The sequence below is a fragment of the Rhinatrema bivittatum genome, chromosome 3 (genome assembly GCF_901001135.1).
Source record: "Rhinatrema bivittatum chromosome 3, aRhiBiv1.1, whole genome shotgun sequence".
Lineage (NCBI taxonomy): Eukaryota > Metazoa > Chordata > Amphibia > Gymnophiona > Rhinatrematidae > Rhinatrema > Rhinatrema bivittatum.
This window is the reverse complement of record NC_042617.1, coordinates 460,235,505-460,258,354: the sequence shown is the minus strand read 5'-3', so window position 1 is coordinate 460,258,354 and position 22,850 is coordinate 460,235,505. Positions and strand designations below refer to the sequence as shown.

At 41.3% G+C, this 22,850-nt stretch overlaps 1 protein-coding gene across 1 annotated transcript in view; it reads left to right on the top strand.

Moving 5' to 3' along the window:
• NBAS (neuroblastoma amplified sequence) overlaps positions 1–22,850 on the top strand; it is a 1,239,997-nt gene that overhangs the window by 397,254 nt on the left and 819,893 nt on the right. Inside the window, exons 26-28 of the mRNA XM_029595926.1 lie at positions 5,019–5,152; positions 21,515–21,577; positions 21,907–22,029. Coding sequence (XP_029451786.1) covers positions 5,019–5,152; positions 21,515–21,577; positions 21,907–22,029 — 320 coding nt within the window. The remainder of the gene's footprint in view (positions 1–5,018; positions 5,153–21,514; positions 21,578–21,906; positions 22,030–22,850) is intronic.

The following is a 22,850-nucleotide window of genomic DNA, read 5'->3' as shown; positions in this document are numbered from 1 at the left end:
ACAGATAGTAAGCGTCAGAATAATTACACTAAGGTAACTTATAAAAGCAATATCTAAAACTTATGTGCATAAAAAGTTGCACAGGAGGGATTTGTAAATCTCTGTAGGTAGCCGTTGTCTTATGACATTTCATTGAATTTTCATTACAATACCAATCTCTGTAGGTAGCCGTTGTCTTATGACATTTCATTGAATTTTCATTTTTCAAATTTTTTTTTTTTGTCATTTGTTTTTGGTGTGGGTGTGGGTTTTTGTTATTTAACTACAAACACTGACTCCATGGCAATTTCTGTTTATAAACTATATCTACATAAAGCCAGCCTCTCCAGCATCACTTGATTCACATTTCACATTTTTATGTATGCTGTTCGTTTTATTGTGTTTTTAATAAGTTTTATATACCATTTTTGATGTCTAAACACATTTATATGTTTGATTTGATTGTAAGTCTTGAGTTTGTACACCTATACATGTATTTTATAATTTCATTGTTTTTAATCATTTAATTGTGTTATTTCAAATTTTTATGTTTATATATTTATTTATTTCTAGTTGCCCCTGAGACAGCTCTTTGAGCGAAACTCGGCCAGAGTCGGGCATTGTAATAAAGGGCTTCTTTTGATCGTCCGATTCTCATTGTCTTCACTGTAATACAGCCAACTGGATCGGCTTCTGCTTTGCTTTTTGTATAGTTTTCATAGTCAGGTTCATGGAAATTGATGTCTTTTTTACTTTTTCCCAATATCCCATAGTATAGCTATGTTGACTGCTGTTTTTCGTAAGTGGTCCTGCAATAGTACAGGCCAAGAAGACCATTTTTTATTTTTTGGAACATAATTCTCTTAAGAAAAATGTATTTTTCTTTTTGTCAACTTTCTTCTCCTGAAAAGCAAGTCATTGGCATCAAGTGATGTCCCAAGTGCACTAAGATGTTGTCCATTACTGATAATCTCCGTGAATGCTGAAAGTCTTGAGAGACCTCAAGTCACAACGTCTCTGGCTGACAGATCTGCTCCAAGATGTCACCCAGAACTGTTTGGCCCTGACAGGACAGGATGTAAGCCAACCTGTCAGCAAGAAGCTGGCCTCAATGCAACAACACAAGAATCAAAGAGCTGACTACTGTCACACTATTGGTCGAACCTCATGGAAAAAAGTTCTTATCTTTTTTGAAATCTCACTTCAAGTGAGGTCCTGAGAGTTGAGCTATATCTCAGGCTCCACATGCAGCCTCTCTTGAAGCTGCCTGCTGTGTCATAGGAAATGATTGTAATTGTAACTTGGTTGATAAAAGCAACCTTTGGTTCTGTCAATTCTTGCGAGCTCAAGAATCTGACTTGGAAGGTGTCTATTTTATGGTGATTACTTTAGCATGTAGACTAAGTATGTCCCAGGCTTTAAAGATGTCTTCATCTTATAATACGTTCCATCACAGTAGAGTAATATTCTTCACTCATCTCATGTTCTTGATTAAGATGGTATTAAACTTCCATCTTAATTAGTTAATCATCCTTTTAGCATTTTTCACCTTATACCCATTAGACTTATTAGACTTTCACTCATTGGATTGCAAAAATTCTGTCACCATCTATCTGCAGCAAACTCAATCCTCTGGAAAGCCTAACTATCTTTTTATTCTCTTCTGATGCCAACAGGCTGAGTCTTGCTGCGACAAAACATAGTATATTTTACTTTATGTATGCATAAAGTAAAATATAGAGATGCATGCCAAAGCTTGTATTGTTAGGGCCATGGGGACATCAGTAGCCCAATCTGATGTTTGCCTTTTATTGAAGCGTTGTGCAAGGTTGCGATATTCAGTTCACACAATCACATTTCATTATTGTTTAATATGGCTTCTTGTCAAATTCTCCTTTTGGATTGTTCGTCTTCCGAGATTTGTTTGAGAGAAAACCTAAGCCTCTCTCTCTCCTTACTATGTACTATTTTTATAGTTTTAGTTTGTTTTTCCTTTTTATGTCACATGTTTTAAAGTATGACACAATAGTGTTACCCTCAACAAAAAGGACATGTTTTTGCTCATTGGTAAAACTTGTCTTGTTATATAACGTTGTTGAAGACTTCCTGATATGCTTGTCAACAGAAAAATTAATTTTCTCACTTTTAATAGGTATGTTTGACAACATAGGTCAATAAGTTAAACAACACATTGTCTCCCCACTATTCTTGCCCTCTTTTTTTCTGTCTCTGAACTTGGCTAAATGTAAAATTGTCACCTGTTGAATGGAGCTTTAGTGGTTAGAGCTTCAGGCTGAGAACATCTAGAAGCCAGGGTTCAAAACCCACTGCCACTCCTTATGAACTTGGGCAAGTCTCTTCACCCTATATTGCCTTAGGTACAAACTTAAGGACCTCTTTATGAAATAATTTTACCAAAGACATGAAATGGGAGAAAACCTATAGTAAATAGGTCACTCTGGGGATTTGCCAGTAGCTCAGGGAAAGCTCCACATGGTGCACATGATAGTGATTAGTTGATCTGATAGAATGTGATTAGTTGATCTGATAGAATGTATGAACACCTATTTACATGTGAGCAATTTTAGTACACTGGAAAAAGTTGTCAGAGCTGTGCAAGCCGGTTCAATGTAATTCCCAGATGGAAAGCAGTACAGGGGTCAAGAGCAAAGCCATCTCCCCTTTGGGTTGAGCACACAGCTACTGGTAGCTGGCAGGACTTGGCTGGTGGTGCACCAGGAGGCAGGAACAAGGCAGGAACAGTGTACAGGGCAAGGCAAAACTGGGCCAGAATTGGGGCACAACTAGGAATATGCAGGCAAGGAAGGTCATTGAGAGGTCTAGACAGAGCAAAGACAGAAAAGGACACACAGGCAAGGAAGGCTACTGAGAGGCCTAAACATAGCAAGGGCAAGCCAAATAAGGCCACATGGATGCCTAGACAGAGTATGGGCAAGACGAGGAACACACAGGCAAGGAAAGCTACTGGGAGGCCTAGACAGAAGAAGGGCAAAACAAAGAACAAGGATTAGGCCACTTGAAGACCTAAATAGAGCAAAGCAAGCACTCAGGTGGCCACAGCAAGGAGCAGGAGCGACTCAATCTAACTCTGAGCTGAGAGTGAGGAGAGCTTTTTATAGAGCTGGCCTTGCTGCATCATGCAACCTTCAAGGCGGAGGCTAGAGCAGGTCTGAGCATGGCCCATTGAGGGCCTTTGTTAACAGAAGGGCCACCTAACAGCCAGTGCTGCATCACTGTTGTGCCCATATCAAGTTTTCCTACCTCCTTTTTTTGAATTTCCTTTCAACCTTCCCTACTTCTCTTTCCATCTTTCTTTCATTTCTCTTCCCTGCTGTTATATTTCTCTCACTTTATCTTTCTCTCTCGCCTTCCTTTTTCTCTTCTGTAACCTCATTCTTTCCTTTCTCTTTCATACCCCTCTCATTTCTCACACCATGATCTCACTCCTCACTCACTCTTTAACCTTCATTGATGGTTTCATTGCTGGCTCCTTTTTTGGCTCTCACCATTCCCTCAGCCCTTCATTTTCCCCTCTGTCATTTATTGCCTCTGCTTCACACAATCCTTCCCTTTCTGCTGACCCATACCCCTTCTTGATCTCACATTTCTCTCAGCCCTCCATACTCATTTCTTTCCCTTTCTCACCATTGTTTGCTCCTCTCACCTTCTCAGCTTTCTTTCTCTGCTTCTTCTTTATTTATTCTCTCCCCCTTCTCAGTTCTCATTTCTTTATCATTCACCTCTCTTGCCTCTCATGAAGATATTGGTAACAGCACAGGAGTGAGTCAGATGACTCTTCCACTCCCTGTGGTCTATACTTTATTCTTGCATGCACCTAAGGGAGAGGAGGGACTACCGTGGGGATTGTTTGCTTAGATCTTGTAGTTCCCTGGACTGCTATTGCTGCCTGCATCTTATTCCAGCATACTACTGTTATCACATCTCTCTACTACACATTGACAGTTTTGATGCCTTTCCGAGTCAAGAGACATGGCAGGAGATCCAAGAGTAGCGAGAGCTAGCACACAAGCTAATGTTGACAGTGGCATGATGTCGTCAGTCTACAGGGTTAAATGGAGTATAAATGAAAGATCTGAGAATTTGTTAGTAGAAAATGCATTTTTTAGTGGAATCACTTGTGAATATAAAAACACATGAATTAATTAAGGGTGTATGTAAATGGAAGCTCTGTGCTGAGTATTCATGCTGACTCGAAGATGTGCATCTTGCTTCTGGGAGCATTGATTGTTCTGATGCAAAAAAACTGAACAGTGATGTCAGGAAGCCCTCCCTATTCTGAAATCAAGGATCTTTCTGACATCATTGCCTTCCCTGCAATTAATAACATGAAATTGATATTCTTAGTGGTGAGGAACATTATAAAATTCTCTGGAGTCCAAAGCATCATATAGCCACTATTTTCAACTGGCTGGACATCTTGAACTGTAAATGTGATGATCCCTTTTAAAACCCACTATAATCGTGTGTGTGTGTGTGTGTGTGTGTGTGTTGGATATGGTATATAACTGATGAAGACTAGATGAAAAAATGTTCTATTTATTTGAGCACTTCCATAATTTTGTAGTTGAACTGATAGGAATAATAAGAAATAACATAACTTGTCCACAGTTTTTCAGAGTACTATACATTACTGGTCTGTAGAAAGTGTAATAATATATCATTTTATAATTAAAAATATCTTTGGTTTATGTGCACTGAATTGTCATTTAAAAAATGTATAAAATGGATAATGGTAATTATTTTTCTTTCATGATAAAATGACCATCAATTGAAAGAATCTTCCGGCTTTAAGTGGTTGCAGTGCATTTGGGTTACAAATTAGCTTTTCATACACATCCACAGAGTTCAAGAAAAGTTTACCAAATTGGTTTTGCACTTGATTAATTGTGCTGCTTAACATTCTATTGACAAGACTAGAATATGGAATAAACAAACTATGAATCATTGGAGAGAGTGTTGTTTTTTACATGTAAGATGATGTGCTTTCCTTTTCCTAGTGCCAGCAAAAACTTATCCCAGATCAGGACCAGTTGATGATGATAGCATTGGGGTGCATCTACAATTGTGAACGAGATGATCAGCTCTCTCTTTGTTATGACGTACTGGAATGTCTTCCACAGAGAGGTTATGGGTCAGTAAGAGTTTATGTGAGAATTGGTAAACCCTGGAATAGATTTTTTTTATTGTTGCAGAGGTGATATTTTAAATCCTTTCTTGACCTTAGGTGTGTATGTAATAATACATAGGGGAGAAAGGGCATGCAGAGTTTTGAAGTCTTTAACACTTAGGGGTCGATTTTAAGGCCCGCGTGCACTGTTCCTGGCGCACGCACATGGACGCACCAATTCTATAACATGCAAGTGTTGGCGGGCCATTTTATAAAATATGGGACCTGCGCACATGTGCACCGGGTTTTAATGTCCACATGTCCATGTGCGGGAGAGTGGCTGCCTCTGTGTGCGCGTGTGTGTGTGTGTTTGTGTGTGTGTGTGTGTGTGGGGGGGGGCGGGCGGGAATTTTAGAAAAATATGTGCGGCAACACGATTGGGCCTAAACAAGTTCCCTTCCAATCCGCTCCAATAAAGGAGCAAACTGGGAGGGAACTTACCTAACTCTATCCTTCCTCCTTCCTCCCTCTTCCCCTCTCCTCTGCGACCCCTAAACCTATCCTAGCTTTCCCCAATTTTTTTATTTCAATACTTAATGCTCCTCTGGAGCAGAAGTAAACTGTGAGCACCGGCCGGCTGCCATTAGACGCTGTCCCGAAGCGCCCCGGCCCACCCTTTTCTTGAGGCCTGGCACTTCTGCACGTATTGGGAGTTACGCACGTGGCCGGGCCCTTTCGAAATTGCGCACGGCATGTGCAAGGCCCATCCACGCCCGTAAACCCCCCCCCCAATCAAAAATGTGGGCTTTAGCAGGTGTTTCAAAACACTTAATCAGTATTCCGTAATAATTACACTTTTTTTTGAAATGGTAAAGAATTTTTCCAGAAAATTACTACCGAGGAAAAGGATCACAGAGTCATTGTATAGAATGATTTGAAAACTTTAGCTCAGGATGCGGCAGTGATGTAAAAAGCTAATATAATTTTAGGAACCAAAATAGTGTGGTGTCTGCAGCAAAAACCATATGAGATGAGGCTTAAGGACCTAAGTGTGTGTACCTTAGAGAAGAAAAGAAACAGGGAGTATAGATGAGAGATATTAAATTACCTGAAAGATGATAATGATGCGCGGGAATCAAACCTTTTTATAATGAAAAGGAAGCTGTAGAATTACAGGTCATGATATAAAGTTCCAAGGAAGTAGACTTGGGAGCAATGCCAGGTGGATGCCTGGAATGCCAGGTGGATGCCTGGAATGCCAGGTGGATGCCTGGAATGCTTTTCTGGAAGAAGTGGTGAACATAAGAACTTGCCATACTAGGTCAGACCAAGGGTCCATCAAGCCCAGTATCCTGTTTCTGATGGTGGCCAATCTAGGTCACAAGTATCCGGCAAGATCACAAGCAGTAAATGGATCCCATGTTGCTGTTATGCAGTGATAATTAGTGGCTATTCTCTATGATGTTTTGGTTAATAAGTTTATGGAAGTTTCCAGGAACTTGTCCAAACCTTTTTAAACCCAGCTACACTAACTGCCTTAACCACATTCTGTGGTATTGAATTCCAGAGCTTAATTGTGTGTTGACTGAAAAAGAATTTTCTCTGATTTGTTTTGAATGTGCGCCTTACTAACTTCATGGAGTGCCCCCTAGTCTTTGTATCTTTTGAAAGAGTAATTGATTTACGTTTATCTTTTCTATTCCACTCATGTTTTTATAGCCCTATATCATATCTACTCTCAATTGTGTCTTCTCCAAGCTGAACAGCCCCAACTTCTTCAGCCTTTCCTTGTAGGGCAGCCATTCCATATTGTTTATCATTTTGGTCACCCTTCTTGTTACCTTTTTCAATGTAAGAATATCCTTTTTGAGATGGCCATAACTGCACACAGTACTCTAGGTGCGTCCTCAATATATAGCGATCTGAAGATGATGTGACATTCACCATTTTATTCTTCATTCTCTACCTCATAATTCTTAATATTCTGTTTATGTTTTTGACTGCCTCTGCATACTGAACTGAGGATTTCAAGCTATTGTCCACTATGATGCCCAGATCACTTTCCTGGGTGGTAACACTTAATATGGAACCTAACATTGTGCAACTACAGTGTGAGTTACTTTTCCCCATGTCCATATTAAGCTTCCTCTGCCATTTAAATGTCCATTTGAATGTACAGTCTTCCAGTCTCACAAGATTCTCCTGCAATTTTTCACATTCCAAATGTGATTTAATAACTTGGGTTAATTTTGTATTGTTTGCAGATCTGATCACTACTTGTTACTTTATCCAGATCAATTATAAATCTATTAAAAAGCACCGGTTCCAGTATAGATCCCTGAGGCACTCTACTATTTACCTTTCTCCACTGAGAAAACTGACCCTTTAGTCCTACTCTCTACTTCCTGTTTGCTTTTGATTTTTTTCTGTCACTGTAAATTTGAAGTTGCTGTAGTGATTGACAGCATCTAATGCAAGAAATTATTTGCATTTTGAACACAGACGTTTGACTTCATCAATTCCACAATAGACGTCACACTTTTATTATTGCTGCTAAATCAAAAGCAGACCACTCCAGGTCTTCATCATCTGGAAATCTTTCTGCCAAATATTCACATAAGATGCTTATGAAAGTTACTATGTAACTAGTATCTATTTTAATATTTTTTGAGGGTTCATTTCTAGAATAGTCTCTATCACTCCAAGAAACTGAATCTCCGAGGTATTGCCCTTTGATCTTTCTTTTTAGTTTACCTTGTGCTCGATGAAATACCTCAAGAGGGGTTAGGCCCTGTTCCTGCAACAGCATGGATAATAAAGCCAGAATAACTTCTGATATTTTGTACTCCCTTTATGGCAGTATTTAGAAATTGGATCACTATTTTTATCCTTCTCACTATCTTTATCCTGCTCAAAATATTCCAAAATAGAATTATATTGGCAAACAATTGCTCGAAGTGCAAAGTGTCCAGATAACCAGTACACTTCATTGAGTGGCCTAAAGCTGTGGATTCACATTCAGAAGCATCCACTATTTCTTGAAATTTTGCTTCTTTTTTGTGAATGATTGACAGAACACTGTGTAAATTGTTATTAAAATTTCAGTGTCCTTATAAGCTTGACCTCTATCCATGCTTCTGAAATCCCCAAGTCGTCTTTGTGTGCAATGCAGTGTTGCTGGAATATCACGATTCGGCTGTATTACCACACCATTCGAGTATGCTAAGCATTATAGAGGCATAGATGTCAACATTACCATTTTCATTAAATCAAGTTGATGATTTTTGCTAAAATTCTATGATTCTTGAAACAATTGAAATAGTATCACATTGTTGCACCAAATGAGATTTGATAATCTGAAGAATTTGAGCCTATATTTAAAGAACAATTTCAAGTATTTAACAGATATATCTGTGCTTTTGCAAAAGCTAGAGTGACATCCAAACACTGATCACGAAACTACTCTTGATCTGCTTGATCAACACTGATCACCAAACTACCCTTGATCTGCTTTCCTTTTATCTACCATGAAAGGTTGGCTTAAATTTAAACAAAACTGAAATCAGGTTTCTCAGCAGAAAGAATGAAAACCTTTTTCATTCCAATTTCTACTTCGCTGGACATAACCTACAGATTAGCTCACAGGTTTGCAATTTAGGAGGAGTTATTGACACTAACCTCTATCTCAAGGTGCACACAAAAAGTCTAGTACAGAAATCTTATTGAAAGCTCAGAATTTATTTTTATTTATTTATTTATTTATTTATTTATTTATTTAATTAAGGCTTTTATATACCGATGTTCCTGTACTAGTACATATCACGACGGTTTACATAGAACCAAAGTTGGAAATTACATCAAACAAGAGGGTACAGATAACAGGGCTAACTCCGTATGAACTTATAGATAAAGCAGCGAATGACTTAAAATAAAATTAAATTATTATAAATATAAGTATAAATATACAAAATATAAATAAACATAAACATTCAACAAACTTGGATTTACAGCAGACTTGAAAAGCATGAATGCATTATAACATTGAATGCTGTGATGATTGAAATCTTGTTTAAATCTTGCTGACTTCCAGACAGTAGTTAAATCACTCATTCCCCCCCCCCCCCCCCCATCTTCCCAATCAGACTTGCATTTCACTCTTCCTTGGTTTACCTCTTTTCAATATTAGATCCATTCGGGGTTTTCAGAATTCTGCTGCTAGAATCATTTCAGGGACCTCTTGTTTTGAACATATTACCCTCGTTCTTAAAGCCCTTCATTGGTTACCTGTGCAGTTCCGTATCCATCAAAGAACTTTGACTACTGTTCACAGTGCCCCTAATAGTCCCCCATTTGTCATTAACCTGCTGTTTAAACTTCATAGGCCTATGTGGAATTTTAGTAGTTCAGCTTCAGTTTTAATACTGGAACTCCAGTAGAAACCCAACCCAGCACTATGTTTTGAGCAGGCTCTGCATCAGGGGCTCATGCTGCACTTCAAGTTTCATTCCAGCTTGTTTGCGCTGCATATTTTTTATTAAACACTGAAGTCCTGCACTGTTCTTTCAAGGCGTCAGTGTGTGTTTACTTTGACAGCTTTCTGGTTTGTGCACTTAGTTTTCCATATGATCATTAATATCCTGGACAAAAGAATAAAACTATTAATTTTAATAACTAACAAATTACTGTCAATAAGCACGTTTATTCTTCTGAGTTTGAATGCATGTGTTCAAGATTAATTTGCTGTCTGTGCTTTTCAGCTGGACTTTCAAGCTTCATGCTAAGCAATCCTCTATTTAAGGAAGGGTTTTTATTTCTAAGTCTTATTACCCCATCTGTATGAGATTTACCTACAATGTGATGTTTTAAGAAATCTATTTTCCATGTATCTTCCCATATTTTCCCTGTAGAAGATACGCCCGTAACTTTGGCATCCTGCTAATATAGGCAAACAATTCCAAAGGCCTTATTTGTAAAATCATATATAAAAATATCACTAAGTTCAAAACACATTGGGGCGGATTTTAAAAGGCCCGCGCGCGTAAAGCCTTGGGACGCATGTAAGTCCCGGGGCTTTCGAAAAGGGGCGGGAGGGGGCAGGCCCGGGGCGTGGCACAGGCCCGGGGGCGTGGTCGAGGCCTCCGGACCAGCCCCCGGGACCGGAGGATGGAGCGGGGCTGCCAGCGACGCGCGCAAAGTTACGCCTGCTGAAAGCAGGCGTAACTTTGCCGACAAAGGTAAGGGGGGGGGGGGGGTTTAGATAGGGCCGGGGGGGGGGTTTAGATAGGGCCGGGGGGGTGGGTTAGGTAGGGGAAGGGAGGGGAAGGTGGGGGGAGGGCGAAGAAAAGTTCCCTCCGAGGCCGCTCCGAAATTGGAGCGGCCTCGAAGGGAACATGCAGCTCGCGCTGGGCTCGGTGCGCGCAGGTTGCACAAATGTGCACCCCTTTGCGCGTATCTTATAAAATCCAGCGTACTTTTTAAAAATCTGCCCCATTATGTTGTGAGATTTTTATTTCATTGTTTCTTTGTTTGCATGTTAGGCAGGCTCCAAACATTTTGAGATGGACTCTTCTCTGGCTTAACAGACTAAGGGCTATAAAAATAAAGAGTGCCAACAAAATAAAAAATGTCCAGCACCGAGAGAGTTTATGCTAAGGGTTTACACTTCTTCAGGGGAGATGCTGTCTCAAACATCTTTCCAAGCTGCAAGCATAAAGCAATAATGTCAGTAACTAAACAGTGTCACTCAGTGTTCCATCTTGCAGTTCATGTCTCTTTTTAAATGTCAGAAGTAAATAAGTTCAACTTCTTCTTAACTGCATGGAAAATGTTTGTGCACATAGCCTGTCAAAAATTAAGATCTCTTCAGATCTGACACTGCCTATATCCTATTTTGTTGCACAGCAGAATAATTTTCATTGTCAAAGATTCCCTTAAGTAAAATAAGGCAAAACCTTTAGAGTAGTGGAGAGCAGGGGAGTCACGCAGCGCCTCCATAAAAATACAACCCCCCCTTCTGACAGGCATTATAAACATTGTGACAGAGAGGAAAAGGCACGGTAGCGGTTTGGTGTGCATGTACCTTAGTGCAGTTGTGCCGCCTTCAGTTCCAGCTTCCATTTCGACCAGAGCTGGGCAGACCAGAATTGTTTGCTGGGGGATCGGGGCAGGCCACGTGAGGGATCGTGGAGGCAGGCGGCATAATGGGCCAGTAGCAGAGTCATGGCTGGGCAGTTGTGGCAGTAGGACAGGAGACAGTGTGTTGTTAGATGCTGGATTTGCTCAGGGGGAGGTCAGTTGTAAATGCAGGCAGATTATGCCTGTAGCAATGCTGGGAGAGACAAGTGTGAATCAGTGAGATCCTGGCTTCTTGTGCAGTAGGGAGGAACACGCAGTTAGGACCAGTTGAGACTCCATGAATCACAGTCACGGCTTTCTCTCAGATGAGGCAACACTGTAGACAAGACTGTGTTACCTCGGGGGAGGGGGATTGAGGGGAACCTTACTTACAGTGCTTCAAACTGAAAAGAACTGCAGCGGATAGCCCATGAAAGATGACTCCAAGTCTAGGCTGCATGCTTCCCAAAAGCAGCCAGTGTAACAGCAGATCAAACAAAAATGCTTTGGTGGCAATGATCTGTTGGCTGAGGTGCTCAGATGGGAAGGAATGGACATTGGATTGGAGGAAGAGGATCAAAATGTTATAGTCTGAATGGGGCTCGGAACCTTTCTGTTGGCTGTGCAGCAATACGCATGGAACTGGGAAGTAAAAAGAAAACAAAAAAACCTTTATTCACCTGAAAGGGAGCTTGTGTGCACTGTGCTTTAATATGTGCATGCACACATGCACTGCTTAAAGGGATCACTGCTGTGTGTATAACTCATGGTGGTTATGTGTGTAAAATCTGTACACAGAATTCTATTAAATTAGTAGAGAAAGTGTATGTTTTCCTGTATGTACCCATACTGAAACATAAGCCTATAATTCTGAGGCAGAAATATGCAGCATTTGATAAGCTGCATGGCTTTAATAAAGTAGGCCAGACTTGTGACCTATCTTTCAAATTTGCATCCATACCTGAGAACTGGCGGGTAGCAAAAGTAACACTAATGTTCAAAAGGGGGGCTCTGGGAGTGACCTGAGTAACTACAGACCAGCGAGCCTGATGTGTATGACCGGTAAAATGATGGCAGCTATAATTAAGAATACAATTTCTGGTCATATGGATAAACATGGCTTAATAGGGAAAAACTATTTAGATTTAGCAAAGGGAAGTCGTGCTTTACTAGCTTATTAGATTTTTTTGAAGGTGTAAATAAGCAAATGGATAAAAGTAAGTCAATCAGTATAGTGTATTTGATTTTCAGAAGGTGAGTAATAAAATCCCTGATGAGACTCCTCAGAAGACTAAAAATTCATGGGATAGGAGGTGTTGTCTTACTGTGGATTGATAACAGGTTAAAGGATAGAAAACCAAATAAAGAACGAAATGATTAGTTTTTCTAGTGGAGAAAGGTGAATAGTGGAGTTCCCCGAGTTTCTGTCCTTGGACTCATGCTATTTAACTTATTTATTAATGATCTGGAAAAAGGAACAGCAAGTGATGAAATTTTCAGGTTAAACAAAATAATCCAAATAGTTAAAACACATGTAGACTAGTAGGTACTGCAGAAGAACCTTGCAAGACTTGGGAAAGTAGCATCTTAATTGGTAGTTGAAATTTGATGTGGACAAGCGCAAAGTGATGCACACAGGGAAAAATAATCCTAACTTTATATACACAATGCAAGGTTCCAATTAAGTTACCATCCAGGAAAAGGATTTTGGAGCCATTGTCTACAGTACATTGAAATCTTCAACTCAGTTTGTGGCAGCTGTTAAAATAACAAACTGAATGATAGGAATTATTTGGAAAGGATTGGAAAATAAAACAGAGCTTCATAATGCCTCTTTATAGATCTATGGTGTGGCTGCACCTTGAGTAGTATGTACAGTTCTGGTCATCCCATCTCAAGAAAGATAAAGCAAATTAGAAAAGATACTGAGATGAGCTACCAAAATGGTCAAGGGGAAGGAAGGGCTCCCTCAAGAAGAAAAGCTAAACAGGTTAGGACTCTTCTGCTTGGAGAAGACGACTGAGAGGAAGGGACATGATAGAGGTTTATTAAATCATGAGTGGGGTGGAATAGGTAAATAATCATGGGTTATTTCTCTTTTAGATAGATTTAGGACTAGGGAACACTCCTTGAAACCAAAGTAGAAGATTTAAAACAATGAAAAATCAAGCTGTAGAGGATGAGGTTAAGGCAGCTAGCACAGATAAGTTTAAAAAGGGATTGGACAAGTTCCTGGAAGAAAAGTCCATAATCTATTATTAACCAGGTGACTTCCGGAAGATCAGCACTTACCAGAGGAGTAAGCAACAAGAAATTGGAGTTACTTTTTGGGGTAGGCCCTTGTGTGAGACAAGATGGGCTCAATGGATCTTTGGTCTGACCTGGCATGACACTTCTTATATTATTATATCATGAAATCAAAGCAGGTGTCCACACATTGGGAAAGTGGGTCGAATTTAACATATACTTTGGAGTGTGTTATTGCACTTATAAACAAATCAAGAACATTTAATGATAGTTTCCTTCTTGGGTGCAAGAATTCACAAAACATGTTAATGTGTTTGTAAAAAAATAATAATTTAATGTTTTACATGTCTTTTCCCTATAGAAATCTAAGCAACATAAGGAGTTAACTGGTGCCAAGGCAACTTTTAAAATGCTTAGTGACATCATAATGTTTTCTGACCTGTTTCACTATTGGAAAAAAAAAAAAAAAAAAAAGGGGATTTTAAGGGGGGGGGGGAGGATACCACAGGATATTGAAGAACACTTGGAAAGTGTGAGCCAAGGGTCACCTGGAACTTTATCTGTAACAAATTTGATTGAAATTGGATGGATGATCCAAAAGTTATTTGTGAGGGTGGGAGGAGTGATACACATCCACAGCTGCAAATTTATAAAGCCAATTTCCATTTAGGAAACTAGACTGAACAATTAATCCATAAGCACAAAAATCAGTTTTTGCTTTTAAAATTTTGAAATGTAAATTTGTAATTTTTGAATGTTTATTCAGTTGCCTTAGTTAATTGTTCCATGAGGTCAGAGCACATTGTCATGCCTTCAGCCTTTTCTCAATCTGATTCACCATTATTTAATACTTCAAGATATGTTGAATGTATATTCTCTGTAAGTACCCAGATCAGTCCAGACTCCTTGGTGTTGCCTCCTTTCCAGCAGATGGAGACAGAGGAAGTTTCATTGATGCTGTCACATAACCTGGTGTGCCATCTGCTGTCCGTCACTATTTCTCTGACTCCAGCAGATGAAAGGTGGTGTGAAATTTGCAGTTAGAAAAAAGGGAAAAGAGAGAGGAGTTGAGAATTTAAGTGAATGGTTACCCTCCCTTAAGGTTGGTAGGTCTTGGTGGGGCCAGCCCTTCAGGTAGAGGAGTGGACAAGTGGAGGGGTTGGATACCCCTGAATCTGGCTAGATTCAGAGACCCGCTGAGGGAGGAAACTGGTAGGGCCAGTTGCCTCTCTTCCCGTCTACAACCAAACAGCTGGAGCTTGCAGCCATCTCAAGGGAACCTGAGGTTTTATTTAAAAAAAACAAAAAAAAAAACCCAGTGTAACTTTCCTTAATTTGTGGTTATGCTGGTTGGGTCTGCGGCCGGGAGTGAGCAACATATGGTTTTGGGGAGATCAGGCGCAATAGGAGCCGGGTTTGGCGGCGTTTTTCAGCAGGTGACCTGGTGTGGCAGTGTCGGCTCTGCTATGTGGTGGGAAATGGCACAGCTTGTGGGGAGACACGCGTACAACTCTCCCTCTCCAGCACTTGCTCCCACTGCCTCTCCGGGAGAGAGGGTAGTGCGGGGAGTGCAGATAAGGGCTCGGACATGCGGCATGCTTCAGCTGGGAGCAGGGAGGGTAGAACTCGAGCAACCCGATGATGCCTTCCTGATTTCTGCGAGAATGGCAGCCATTTGGTCGACATTTGCTGCAGCGACCGAGAGAACCTGCAAAGACTCGGCCCTGCCTCTGCCACTGTCTCCAGCAGATCAAAGGTCCTCAGAGCACCAGGGGTCCTGGGAATCTCTGTTTGGGCATGAGGCAGAAGACCTCCTGGAGCAGGTCCCAGAGGAACTAGGGGATTTTTCCCCCGGATTTTGTGCTGCTTATGCACAAGGCTTTTGTGGCTGGGAGGGCGGCGTGATGTCATCCTCACAAGCCAGTGGACTTGCAGGAGCTGTTTGCAGCTAAGAGGCCTAGATTAGCACCATCTGGCGGGGGGTTACCAGAGTTCAGAAAGTGCTGGGCCAGCCTTGGCATTTGGGGAATGCAGATAAGGACTCGGTCTCTGAGACCTCGGAGGATGGGGATCCTCGGCCTGTTGATCTGTCGGGGGTTGATCCTTTTCTGGATTTTCTGGACCCTGATAATGCCCAGGATCAGACACCCTCAGTGGAGGGAGATGATCTGAAAGTGGTCCGTCCTTTCTGCCGAGAAGAATTAGGACTCCTGATTCCATGTGTCGTGAAGAAACTGGGGATTAAGGAACCCCAGGCTGATTTGGACCATGAAGAAGTGGTCCTGGTCATGGAGGGCTTAAGGGGATCAGTTAAGGCATTCCCCTTCCAGAAGTCTGTGAACAAACTGGTGCTCCGGGAGTGGGAGACTCTGGACACAGGTTTGAAGGTTGGCAGAGCCATGGAGAGGTTATATCCATTGCTGGAAGAGACCTTGGATCTGCTGCGAATGCTGAAGGTGGATGCTTCAGTTTCGGCAGTCACAAAGAAGACTATTCCAGTAGCAGGATCAGCTGTGCTTAAAGATATGCAGGCCAGAAAGTTGTAAGTGCACCTCAAGAGGATTTTTGAGGTGTCCACATTGGGCAGTCAGGCTGCAGATTGCAGTAGTTTTATGCTTAAAGCCGAACTGTGCAGTTGCAGTCAGACGGGATGGCGGCAGATGTCCAGCAGACTGAGCAGCTGGAAGCAGTGGGCCTCACAATCTTTGATGTCCTTGGTATCTGCTCGATGGCTTCTTTGGTTGAGGAACTGGTCAGCGGATGTTTGGTCTAAGTCTCAGTTGTGTTCGCTGCCTTTTAAAGGGAAGCTGCTTTTTGGAGATGACTTAGAGGAGCTTGTGAAGCAATTTGGAGAGACTAAAGGACACAAGCTTCCAGAGGACAGGCCAAAGTTCGGCAGAGGTTCCTCTTCGGCACAAGCTCGATTTTGCTCGAATTGCTGTTTCCGGCAGTCTCATACTTCGGGAAGAGATCAGAGACTGGGAGCTGGAAGACAACAGTCTTGAAATCAGTCCTTTTGAGGCAGAAGACTGACCAGGAATGGCTCCGGTCAAGGGGTCTCTGATTCTAAGTCTTCCCAATGAAGCGAGGCCTGCCCATTCCTCAGTTCCGCGAATTGGAGGTTGGTTAACCCTTTTTCTCGAGGAGTGGGCCTAGATCACGTCGGATCAGTGGGTCCTAAATGTGATAGAACACTGTTATGCTTTAGAATTTGCACGCCCGTTAAGGGACTTGTTCATAAGGTCCCCTTGCGCTTATGCACAGAAAAGATGAGTGGTTTGGGAGACCATCTATCGTCTACAGATGCTGGGGGCCATAGCTTCTGTGCCGTTGAGGAACAGGGGATGGGGAAGTATTCCATTTATTTCGTGGTCCTCCAAAGAAAGAGGGTACCTTCTATCCAATCCTGGATTTAACGAAGGTGAATGTGGCCCTCAAGGTTCCTTGTTTTCAAATGGAAACACTGAGGTCAGTGATCACAGGGGGGTGCACAAAGGGGAGGTTTTGGCATCTCTGGATTTGACTGAGGTGTATCTTCACATTCTGATACACTCAGGTCATCTAAGGTATATAAGGTTCATGATTCTTGGGGATCATTTTCAATTTTGCGCCTTGCTTTTTGGATTGCCGACAGCATTTCTGCTGTAGGAAGGAGTCTTGGTTCACCTATATTTAGACTGGTTGATTCGAGCAAAGTCAGAGGATCTTTATAGTCAGCTAGTGACAGCAGTGAATCTTCCCAAGAGCCAACTGATTCCATCTCAGGTTCAGGAATTCCTGGGTGCGCGCTTCAACACCAGACTTGGGAGAGAGTTTATTACCAAGGAGTGGATAGACAAGATCCAGGGGCAGGATTTCAGCTTGCTGAACAGTGCGATTCCCAAGGTATAGGATTATCTGCAGGATCTTGGGTCTATGGCCTCCATGTTGGAATCGGTCCCTTGGGCATTTGCTCATATGTGGCCACTTCAGGCTGCCTTGCTGTCCAGATGGAAACCCTTGTCGGAGCAGTTTCATCTACCACTGCCACTTAGGGAAAGCGCCAGGATGAGTCTGGAGTGATGGCTTTTTGGGACAATTTGTCCTTGTGGGTTCTAAATTGGATAGTAGGTTCTAAATTGGATAGTAGTAATGACCAATGCCAGCCTTACTGGTTGGGGAGCTGTGTCAGACTCAAGTGGCATAAGGTCAGTGGTCTCCAGAGGAGGTGTCATGAGATGAGGGCGTTCCGTCCAGCATTGCTGGCTTTTCTTCCTCTTGTGCAGGGCAGGCCAATAAGAGGTTGTCAGACAATGCGACAGCAGTGGTTTACATCACCCGACAGGGCGGTATGAAGAGTCAAGCATGGTGTAAGAGGCTCAGGACTTGGTGCAATGGGTAGAAAAGCATCTGGAGATGCTGGCAGCTTCCCACTTAGCTGGATTGAACAACATGCAGGCGGATTTTCTAATTCACCAGCGGATCAATCCCAGGGAGTGGGAGTTGCCAGAAGAGGCCATGCGTTTGATTCATCACAAGTGTGGAGTCCCTTGCATGGATCTGATGGCTACGCAGAAGAATGCCAAGGCTCCATGGTGGTTCAGTCGAAGAAGAGAGTATGGAGCAGAGAAAGTAGATGCCTTAGTTCTCCCATGGCCAAAGGGGATTATCCTGTATGTGTTCCCACCGCGGCACTCGTGTGAAAGGTCCTGCTAAGGATAGAGGTCCATCTGGGGCAAGTGATTCTGGTGGCACCAGAATAGCCTCAGTGGCCATGGTTCGTGGATTTGAGCAATCTTGTGGTAGACAGGCTGCTGCGTCTTGCGCATATTCGCAACCTGCTGCATCAAGGACCTATATTTTTGGACCAGGCGGATTGCTTCTCTTTCGCAGCTTGGTTTTTGAAAAGCGGCATTTGAGGGAGAAAGTTATCCGGAGGATGTTATTGCCACTTTACTGCAAGCAAGAAAGAAGTCCACTTCTATAACTTGTGTTTGAGGCTTGGTGCCAGGAGCACAGTGTGGATCCAGCTCGAGCTTCAGTGGCTCACATTTTGGCTTTTTTGCAGCGAGATTTGGTGAAAGCTTTGGCTTTCAACTCCTTATGGGTCCAGGAGGTGGTCTTGGGGTGTCTGAAGGGTAAGAAGCAAGGAATGCCTAATGCTGCACATCTGGGTGTGGTGTGTTCCTGCGAGGTGTGAAGTATTTGCGTCTCCTGGTGCGAAACGTGTGCCCTCCGTGGAGCCTAAACTTGGTTCTTAAGGTAATGTGAGGGGTGCATTTGAGCCGTTGCACAGGGCAACTTTGAAGGATCTTACTTTAAAGGTCATTTTTCTGGTGGCAATTTGTTAGGCTAGAAGGATTTCGGAGATCCTTTCCTAAAGATTTTGGACTCTGCGATTTCATTGTGGATGGTGCCATCTTTTCTTCTGAAAGTTGTTTCGTCCTTTCACTTGAATCAGTCCATGAAGTTACCAGCCTTTACAAATCTTGATCCGATGGTTCCTTTGGATAAGGAGTTGAGGTGTCTCAATGGGAAGCGAGCGTTGTTGTGCTATATGAAAGTCACTAATTATTGTTGTGCTATATGAAAGTCACTAATTATTTCAGGGTATCCGATCATCTTTTCGTTGTCTTGAGTGGGGCAAAGAAAGGACATAAGGCCTCCAAAGCTACAATTGTGCTGGTTGAAGGAGCCATAACTTTGGCATGCATTTGTTAGGGCTGGTCGGTGCCCCAGGGACTGAGAACTTACTCGACTCGGTCACAAGTGTACATCCTGGGCTTGAATGTCAGTGTCGTCGCAAGAGATTTGCAGGGTGGCGACTTGAAATCATTGCACACTTTCTCCAGACATTATCATCTGGATGTCCAGGCACCAGAGTCTAGAAACTTTGGTGAAAGTGTGGTGTCAAGCTCCATATCATAAGGAGGCTCTGTTCAACTCCAGGTTCCTTAATTCACATTCAAATTCTAGTGCTTTTTGTTCTGCAGAAAGCACCTAAAATCATATGATTAAATAGGACTTGACTGATAGTGCAAACTCTGAAAAGCTCTATTACCATAAAAGTGAGTCCATTACCAACAGTGCCCTGGGGGACAATTAATGGATCTCCTGAAATGGAACTAAGCATTTAGGAGATCATTGAACTAGATCCAAATAAAGCAACACAATAGTGGAAATTCCAGGGGAAAAATAGAGATTTGTTTGAGATGTTTCACAAGGTTCATAAATAGATCAGAATTGAATCAAATTGGAAAAGGTACTGAATCAATTCAGTTTGAATCTGGAAGAAGTTGTAGAGCAAATTGACAAATTAAATGGTAGCAAATCACCAGGACCTGATGTTATTCACTCCAGAATTCTGAAGGAACTCAAATATGAAATTGCAGACATACTATTGGCAATCTATAGCATATCATTCAAATTTGCTTCTATTTGTGAAGCCTGGAGGGTAGCAAATGTAATGCCAGTTTTCAATAAAGAATCCATGGGCAACCCGAGCCACTAAGTTGGTGCATGGTAGTGTTGAAACTATATTTAAGAACAAAATTACTGCTTATGTGGATAAACATGGTTTAATGGGAAAAAGTCAGCGTGGATTTAAGAAAGGTATGTCATACCTTAATAACCCATTAGAATTCTGTTAAGGTATAAACAAGCATGTGGATAAAGGAGAGACCATTGGTATAGTGTATTTGGATTTCCAGAAAGCCATTTAAGAAAGTATGCCGTATGAGGCTCTTCGGTAAACTAAAAAGCCATGGGAGAAGAGGCATTGTCTCAGTGTGGACTGGAAACTGATTAAAAGTCAGGAAATAGAGTAGGATTTAATGGTCAGTTTTCCCAGCGGCGAAACATGAATAGTGGATCTGTCTTGGGACAGTGCTGTTCAACTTATTCATTAATGATCTAGAAAGAGGAGCAATGAGGGAAGTGATCAAATTTGCAGATAACATAAAAATATTCAGGTCATTAAAACACAGGCAGTTTGTGAAGAACTACAGAAGGACCTTGTGAGACTGGAGAAATCTAGGCATCTAAATGTCAGATGAAATTTAATGTGGACAAGTGCACAGTAATGCACATAGGGAAAAAAGCCCTAATTTTAGATACAAAATGATGGGTTCCACGTTAGGAAATGAAGGAATCATTGACAAAACTATGTTGAAATCCTCAGCTTAGTGTGTGGCGGTGGTCAGAAAAGCACACAGAATGCTAGGAATTATTCAGAAAGGGATGGAAAATAAAACAGAGACCATCATAGTCACTCTGAATAGATCATTGTTGTGACTGCACCTTGAGAATTGTATGGAATTCTGGTCACCCCATCTTAAAAAGGATAAAGTGGAGATAGAAATGGTATAGAGAATGTCAACAAAAATGTTTAAGGTGTTGGAACAGCTCCCTTAAGACAAAGACAAAACAGGTTAGGGCTTCTGGAGAGGAGGTGATTGAGGTCTACAGAATTATGGGCAGAGTAGAATAGATAGAGAATGGTTATTTACCCTTTCAAATAACACTAGGATTCGGGTATCAGATTTAAAACAAATTGGTGGAAGTATTTTTTTCACGTGACACACAGTGAAGCTATGAAATTCGTTGTTGGAGCATGTGGTCAAGTCAACTAGCATAGCTGGATTTAAAAATGCTTTGGACAAGTTCATGGAGGAAAAGACCTAGTTATTAACTAGATGACTCAGGGAGACCCACCACTTGTCACAGGAAGTGAGCAGCAAGAAATTGAATATACTTTTAGGCCATTGTCTGAGATTAGATGCTGAGCTCAGTGGATCTTTTGGTCTGACCCAGAATAGCACTCCTTATGTTCTTAAGAGAAAATTGTATTTTGGTACTTCCCCTTTAAAGGAAGGTTTCATTTTTATAAACAGTTTATTCCAAGTTATTCCAAAAGCTTGTTAAATATTAGTTAGAACTTGTATTTTTATCACTCAAGTCCATTTTTATAGTGCACACAATTCTTTGTAAATCAGTACAGGAAATTGTTTCCATCAATCAAAATTTTATTTTATTAAATCCTTACAGCTGTGAAACGGACATAACTAAATCTCTTCATGATAAGGTTGATCAGTTGGAACAAATTCTCAGGTAACATTCATTTTTAACATTTTATTCTTCATGTAAAATGGTAGATTAAAAATAAAATGCGTCAGAGTATGCATTAGACATTTTACAGTTTGCTTACGTAAGCATGTACATCTTTTTTCCTTGATGAATATAATAAACTAGAACATTATCATTAAGCTGTGCATGCTGCTTGTTTTGTGTTTGCTAAAATAATTTTGTGACATTAAATATTTGCAGTTGAAATAGTTTTCTTCAGTTTAAATGCCAGTTGAACAGAATCCTGTTTAGTTAATTGTAAAAGTATTCTGAACAAAATGGCAGTATTGTTAACTTGGGTACTATATTTGTAGTGTTTCAGAAATTTTGGAGAAGCATGGCCTGCAGAAACCCATTTCATTTGTAAAAGAGACTCAGTCCAGGCCAGAGGAGGCACGCAATCTAATGATTAGGCTGACAAGACACACGGGGCGCAAGTAAGTGACAAAAATTCTAATTCAGTTGCATTATATAATATCATTATAGCCAACTTGTGGTTCCAGATACTATTTAACACATTGAAATTGTTTTCTGAGTTCAAAATATTGTAATTTATGAAGGATTCTTTTTTAGGTGGACTTTTATCTTGAAAATGCCTCATTGATATATGTAATACAGCATTTGTTCGGCAAATTTCGGACTTAACTGGACAAATGGTGATATTTGTAAATTCCACTGCACTGATTGGCCCCAAGATAGCAGGAATATGTTATCCAACTAGTTCGGGAGGCAGGACAGGTTTGTTCTGGGGCAGAGCAGACTTTCTTGCACAGGTGTGCTTTGGTCAGAGCATTTAAAAAAAAAAAAAATTTCATTGTTTGACAAAATGCCCAGTTCACTCATTTCATGGAGACATCATTCCTCATAGGGTCTTGAGGAGAACGCCTATAGATGTCCTCTTAGTTACTGCTTGATTTATCTCAGGCTCCTACTCAGGATGTTAATAGCTTGGTTGATTTTTTTTGGCAAACATTTTTTCATGCTACCTTAAATGCCCTTGCACCTATGGAATCTCTATTTATTTGGTGCCAGAGAGGTGCCCTTTGGAATTCTACCTCTTTGAGGACCTTAAAGCATGATCTTTGAAAACAGGAACACTTGGCATGGGAGAAAATTTGACAGTACCCCTTCTTCCAACTGCATCAAACTGGCAGCTTATAAGGATTCTATCGATCAGGCAAAGCAGCGATGGTATTCCCTCCCATATTACAGCTGCTGCTTCTCACCCACATAAATTTTTCAGAATTGTTCATTCATT